Here is a 7,237-nt window from a genome sequence, read left to right on the forward strand (position 1 = left end):
GTTGTGGGTTCGCGCTCCGAAGCCTCGCGACGACGCTGTTCCATCCTGCCCCGACGCACGCGCTATCCGACTCCGCAACGCATTGCACACCGATGTAAGACACTAGTACGGCACATCTCAGTTTATTGTACGGTGAAAGTGCGACATCGAGCTTAGAGACAAAGTGAGAACAGCAGGGTATTGCAAGCCCCGTACTGCCTCACAGTACAGGAAAGTGAAAGGTTTATATAACGAAAAACACGTGTAGCAAAACAATAAAACGCGTCATTGGCATGTGGCAATTGCCTCGCCTGGCATACACACAACTGGGTAATTGTTTTATTATCACGATTAGAATGACGGGAAAGTAGATGTTACGAAAGCAGCGAAACTGCATTCCATTCCTGTCATGCTTTTGTTTTTGCTATACAACGTTGCTTTATATTCAATCTTTATACATTAGTGTTAAATTTAGCTATCTTTATATCATTAAATCTGTGCTAGAGCACAATCAACCGCTACAGAATGCTTACTGTTATAAACCATAGAATACTACAGTATACTACAGTATTCTATGTATAGTAGGGCGGGGAAAGATGGAACACATTTAGCACATAATATCTAAATATCCTGATCGTGTTTTAAACAATTAACAATGGTCTATAAGAGTCGTGAGGATATAGTTTTATAAATCTTTGAATCTTTTTTGTTTACCATTAAATGGTATGAGAAAATAGTGTCAAAAGTTGTCCCATCTTCCCCCACCCTTCTAACACAACCAAAAATGGCCAATAAATAATTCGCCATTAAATATTCCATCTCTACAGTGCTGAGTATAGTAAGTGCCAACCTTACTATACCGAGCACTGTAAGTCTGAAAATTTACTCCAAAAATTATAAATAAATATAACAATTTGATTTCAATCAAGAGAATAAAGAATAAATACTAAAATTAAGAATTGGATGAATACAGAAAAAAGTCACGAAGAAAACAACAACAACAACAGGAACAACTGTTCGACGAAAAAGGATCTGTATGACCACTAACGTGCTCAACAATGAGTTTTGTTTTCCATTGTCCCCGCGTCCGTGACGTCATAGTTGCCGCCGTTGTAATGAGGTGTTTCAAACCCAAAATACAACTATAAAACATTTGGCCCCCACCAAAATTTTAAGCTGGCTAGGCCCTCGGCTGCATGTCCACTCATACTGGGTTATTGAGCACGTTAGTGGTCATATAGATCCTTATTTCGTCGAACAGTTTTTGTTGTTGTTGTTGTTTTTTATGTGACTTTGTTTCGCACTATTTTATCTTAATTCTTAATCCTAGCATTTATTCGTTAATCTATTGATTAAAATCAAATCTTATTATATATTTAGAATTTTTAGACTACATTTTTAGAATTAAAACCGCATAATTAGCGATTTACCGATTACTTTACTGTTTGATCAAATGCGCCAAATTCAAAATGCACCTTAAACTTTGATAAAATGATTGTACTCTATTTTAAGTGTTAAAACAATCGGTATACGTGTTTTCTAGCTTTGTATCGCTTACAAGAACCAAATAAACACACGCCGACCATACATTTGAATAGGCGATTCACGCGTGGGCTTCGTAATGGCGGACACAAGCGCCGTTTTCTAACGTGACTTTGGTTCCCACAGGCTATTTATAACTTATTTTATGAGAGATCTAAAACTCTGGTTCCGAATATAATAACAGTTGTTAGATGCGTCATATTTCGTAAGTTTGTGATTTAGGATTTATCTTTTTAATAGTAATTTATGCTGTATTATATATTAATGCGTATAACCAGTGACCACTACCGCTAACACGTCATCATTAAGGATAAAGTGCGACAAAACCTACATTTGCCTTCAAGGACAAAACGCCGGAGTTTTTTCAAAAAAAATTATACTGCGGGTATCAGAGAGACGCAAGGAACATTTTAAGACCAAAATTTTCACTGGTCAACAGCGGCAGTATTACCCTATAGATCCAGTTAAGTAAAACTCTAACTGGTTATGGTAAATTAAACAGAATTTTGTGTTTGCCACTTTGCATTTTATGGGACTAATTACTTTGCATCATGTAAATCAGTACTACTAACATAAGCTAAAAAATAAACTGTTTTTCCATACACACCCATTCTTCTAATTTTAAGATTACAACTGATAGCTTTTTATTGTACTTAATAAAAAAGAAGGATATATGAACAGTTAAACTCCTTGTACGATTATAAAATAACAGTAGGGCCAGTTTATTTTATTCGGGAACTTTTAAATTTAGAAACGGGCCGTTTTGTGATTGGCACTACAGGCTGTTTGATTGTTTCTTTATGCTCTTGTACGTAATCTGATATGACAACCTGCAGAAAGATACATAATAAAGACACTACCTGAATGAATAAAGAAACACCAAATATTACTTGAATGAATAAAGAAACACCAAATATTTACATCAAATTTTCGTTCCGCAGTTCTGACAGTTGTTATGTTGGATATTTGGCTACGATCAGGTAATATTGGATTGGAATCATTTGATTCAGGTTTAGGACCAGAAGAAGTTGGTTTTAAAATAGACTTCGGCTCTGAAGTTTTTCTTCCAATATCCGCAGGAGAAGTAATATCAGATGTCTAATAAACAACAGTATAATTTTATTATAATTTACCAAGACATGGTGTATCAAAATTCTAAACCATATCCTAATCTATATGAGCTCCTGGAGCACGGCACACTATGGTACAAAGATTACCCCAACATGTAGGATGCTAATTTATCAGTGACTAGGAGTTAAGCAATGTCCAATAGTGTCTTGTACAAGAGAACACAGCGCCCCCTTTTTTGTTGGTATGCCCCTTTAACGTCCCCCACATACCAAGTTTATAGGTAGCACCCACAAATTGCTCAGATTATTGACAGTGCTCCCCAATCGCCCGGTTTATAGCTAGCCCCTTATTCGTGAGCTTAAACGCACCAAGACGCCGCCCACTTTGGAAACCAATGGTGCAAGGCATGGGACCCAGTATACTTCATTTACGAAGCAAGCGCCATATCAAATATTTCCCAACGTTTTTAAGAGCAATATGTAAAAACCCGAAAAAAAAACTGTTATAACAGTTCTCCAAAACAAGTATTACCCCTTGCTTTGAGTTGGAAGGATGTGATGTGACATTCGTGTGGGTAATTTTGATGGTAGTAGTGTTTGTGACATCATCAGAATCATCGCTGTCAGCATCATGACCTTGAATAACCTTTGAACTCCAACTTACTCTTTTCTTGGAGTCAGATGTTGAAGTTTGAATTCTAACATCAGGATTCTCATTGTCTTCTAATAAATTGCTTTCTCTGAAACAAAAGTATATAACAGAAGATGAATATGAACCTTATAACTGCTGTTCTACAGTATGTTTAAAAGAAAAAAAAGCTGCTTTACCATATTTTTGTTGTTTTATCTAGTTATAGGCCTTTTTCCCCTTTTTTGGGTGAGGTCCTTGTCAAGTACCTGGGATTTAGGCCGGATTTGCCCCATTACCCTAAGACCCGGAAGGCTTATTTAAGTTTTTCATGCGACCGGTGCCGCGACACCGCCTCACAGCCAGACTCCACTTTTTTTTCTTTGGTTCTGATGCTGGGGTCTAAACCACTGAGCCATGGCGCAGACTAGTTATGGGCTTAGTTATCATATTCAAAAATAACAAATTTATTGTTACATATCTTTGAAATTATTTTCTAAATATAACTGATGTATGGTGCAGGTGAACAGTATTCCCCACTTGCCTATAGAAAAATGTAAGACCAAAAAAAGAAAATCATACAGAGAAAAACATAAAAAATACTTTCTCAGTCTAGAACGCCTTTTGATAGACCTATTCCATCGTCGCTGCACCTAGTGAAGTCAATTCCCTCCATACACTAAAAGTGGTGGCTGCTAAAATATTAACAAAGGAAAAACTAGTGGCGGTATTACCCCAATTTTTTGATATGTTTTGTATGTTGCTATACATCAACACATGTCAAAATTTTGTTATTTTTTATTAGCGATTTCTTTATTTTATTGCTTGTCAAACTTTCACTAAGTTTGACGGTTTTCAGCTAAAAGTACTTTAAATATTAAATATGTGTTTTGATACGTAATGGAAGTGTCGCTTCTTCTTTCTAGTGACACCAAGATTGCTGCTCCAGGTGTACAAAAACTCAGGATATTTAATACTATATGATATGCTTATTATTATGCGATTTTTATGTGAAAATACTGTTACGGTCTAATAATTTTCTTTTTTTGGTCTTGCGTTTTTTTTCTATAGGCAAGGGCAAAGTTAGTATAGACCAAGTTAGGAAACGGATTGTAAAACAACAAGTCTTGTTATCCATCGTCCCACGTCTATGATGTCATAGTCGCCGCCATTACGGAGCCCACAACATAGCATTTTATTATTGCTGGGTGCTGTTTTTCAGGTAAATATTGCGATTTTTAAGAACCATTTAAGCACTTCTGCGCGTAAAAATTAAAAATTCTACTAATGTTATATTTTATCACAATAATAAACCTCACATAAAGAATCCCATTCTATTGAACACTCAATCGATTAAAGAGTATAAAAAAAACAGAAAATATCAAGTATACCAACCAAAACATAAAAGAACATGTTTAAAATATAAAAATACAAACAAAAACGCATAACATTAACATATACTGGTGTATCTAGCTCCAGTTTTGCATGTAAATTGCCAAGATTTAACTTTTTGGGTTACAAACTTAACATGTATACCCGGCAACAAAACTTGAGGTATCTTTGTAAAATTTGCCAAATATCGAATTGACATTGAGGAAAACAATACTGTGTTACTATTTTTGGTCCTCCGCTTAAATTATTAAGCTACCTTTTCTGCGTTCTGGGTTTTTATAAAAATCGGAAAACGCGAACACCTTATCTGCAAGTACTTAAGCAGTTTGAAGCTGCATGTCCACTCATGTTGGATTATAAATGTACTATATAATGGTTCTGTAGATTCGTAGGTATGATCATATACTATTATGTAAACTAAGCTGATTGCTGCTAGTATCGCAAATGTAAAGTACTCTGTTAAACCACACTGTACCCTAAAAACTAGTCGAAATACTAATTTACTCCACATTAATTCTTAGATTTAATATTATATAACAAGATTCAAATTAGAAATTACATTTTAAACGTTAAAACAACCGCTATACGTGTTTTCAAGCTTTGTTTCACTTACAAGAACCAAATAAAGACACGCCGACCATGCATTAGTATAGGCGCTTCAAGCTATGTGAGCTCCGTAATGGCGGACACAAGCGCCGTTTCCTGATGTGACGTTGGGCTAGGGGGGGATTTTGTTCACTAGCACCATCTATCAGTTATATTCAGAAAATAATTTCAAAGATATGTAACAATGAATTTGTTAAATTAGTACCAAAAAAATAATTCATGGATATTTACAACAATAATCTGTCTTCTTCTTCCTCAAACTTCTCAAGTTCATCCAAGCGTGACATGAATGCCCCATCATTAAAGCACTGCCAACATGGAAATATCAACTAATTATAAGCTAAATTGTTAAAAAGACCCCCACCACCAGTTAGGTAAGTTGATAGATCATTGCAGAAGCACAAATGGACCGCTTTAACGGGTCTAAACACACCCAAATGTACATTGCTTTAATAAATAGAGTGTATTTTTCTAATTCCATTGACACCTTAGACCTTATGTGTTTTAATTAGTTCTGTATAACCAAAGATATTCTAGCTTAAATACTGTGAAATTCATAAAACTGATTTGAAAGTTGCGTGGCGAAACAATTAACAAAGTGTAGTACCCACGTGACAAAAGTGTGGCCGCTTCTATTCAGAAAAGGGCCAGGCAGTGTGTTCAGCAAGACTTAGCATACATGGATAAAAATATGTATTATCTATGCAGCATGTAAACAAGCTTTGTGTTTTATAACGAGAATGAGTGACCATTTAACTAACAGCGTGGATAAAATAGATGTTGGCACTATGAAGCCATACAGTTTTAAACTAGAATATTCAGATGCTGAACTGGCATCTCGAATCATATAGTTCAACTCATGGGCGCCGTTTTATATGGTGCAGACGAGGCCGGTCTACTGTGGATATAAGCCCGCAAATAGCTAAAGAACTATATATTCAAACGTACTGAGTTATTACGCCCTCGATTGGCGTAACAACGATCATTTTCCGTAATGTTTTTCTCAACTAGGGATGCACATTACAGAATAATTAGGTAGTCTAGGATATCCTAGAATACTTTATTTCGAATCTAGAATTCCGAATCTAGAATTTCGAATCTTCTTGTATTTATAGGGAAAAATAATTTTACCCACATAAGTCAGTTTATTGACTCTTTCATAGCAGCCTTGTTGGATCATGAGCTGTAAAATTATCAAAAATTGTACTATTGGGTAGTTTTTGCGTCATGAAACGTATAGCAGGCTATGAAAAGACGTTGTAAAACGTTTACTCTCGAAAGTCCCACAATAACAAAAATATTTTTTTTTTAATTATTAAATTTCAAAAATTGTTAATATAGTGTATAAGATGACGTGTAATGACGTCATTAAACAGAATACCGAATCCCTTAATTAGATTCGAATACAAAAGGATTCGAATCTCATAGATTCGAAATTCTGTAATGTGCATCCCTATTCTCAACCACGCGTCCACCCATAATGCTTTGTTACGACATAGTAGCGATTCACACTTTGATTATTTGCGTCATATTATTATTTGATGCTTCGATTATTGACGTCATAATACGGTTTGACGCGTTCATTATCAGCAATCCAAGAGAAAGCAAACTGAATAGTCTACGTTTACGGTAGAGACTGTTTAAAACTTTAACGAAAAGTGAACATACGTTAGTTTTATCAGAGTATACTAAACAAGTTTAGTATACCCTGGTTTTATACTTAAAACAGCTTGCTATGAGTATATGGCTAGCGCCTTTGCAAATACGGTTATACAACGACTGTATTAAAATAAAACAAATAACACATACATTGGTCTGTATTAAACACACTAAAGCTTTAACTTAACGGTTTAATCTTTTTGCGTGGCGGATGTCCTTGGATTCAATTAAGTACTTTAACAGCCATCTGCAGACATAGGTGCTTGCTACATATTTTGGAACAAACTTTAGCTGCTCGTAAAATTAATACGTCATCGAAAGTAAAGATTGACAGGCAAAGCCTATGTTGCGAATCGCTTAA

The 7,237-nt window shown here is 35.3% G+C and overlaps 1 protein-coding gene and 1 long non-coding RNA gene across 2 annotated transcripts in view; one reads left to right on the top strand and one right to left on the bottom strand.

Annotated features, from left to right (window-relative positions):
• The first annotated feature begins 1,402 nt into the window (after positions 1-1,402).
• On the top strand, positions 1,403-2,123 carry LOC113475649. Its single transcript, XR_003397401.1, has 2 exons — positions 1,403-1,726; positions 1,831-2,123. It is a non-coding gene; the product is annotated as an uncharacterized LOC113475649 (long non-coding RNA).
• A 17-nt stretch (positions 2,124-2,140) lies between these two features.
• LOC100176104 (unconventional prefoldin RPB5 interactor) overlaps positions 2,141-7,237 on the bottom strand; it is a gene marked incomplete at its 5' end in the record, with an annotated part of 11,963 nt that continues 6,866 nt past the window's right edge. The window contains 4 exon segments of the mRNA XM_009863487.3: positions 2,141-2,351; positions 2,443-2,619; positions 3,124-3,331; positions 5,449-5,525. Coding sequence (XP_009861789.1) covers positions 2,244-2,351; positions 2,443-2,619; positions 3,124-3,331; positions 5,449-5,525 — 570 coding nt within the window.

Source organism: Ciona intestinalis, unplaced genomic scaffold (assembly GCF_000224145.3).
Source record: "Ciona intestinalis unplaced genomic scaffold, KH HT001114.1, whole genome shotgun sequence".
Lineage (NCBI taxonomy): Eukaryota > Metazoa > Chordata > Ascidiacea > Phlebobranchia > Cionidae > Ciona > Ciona intestinalis.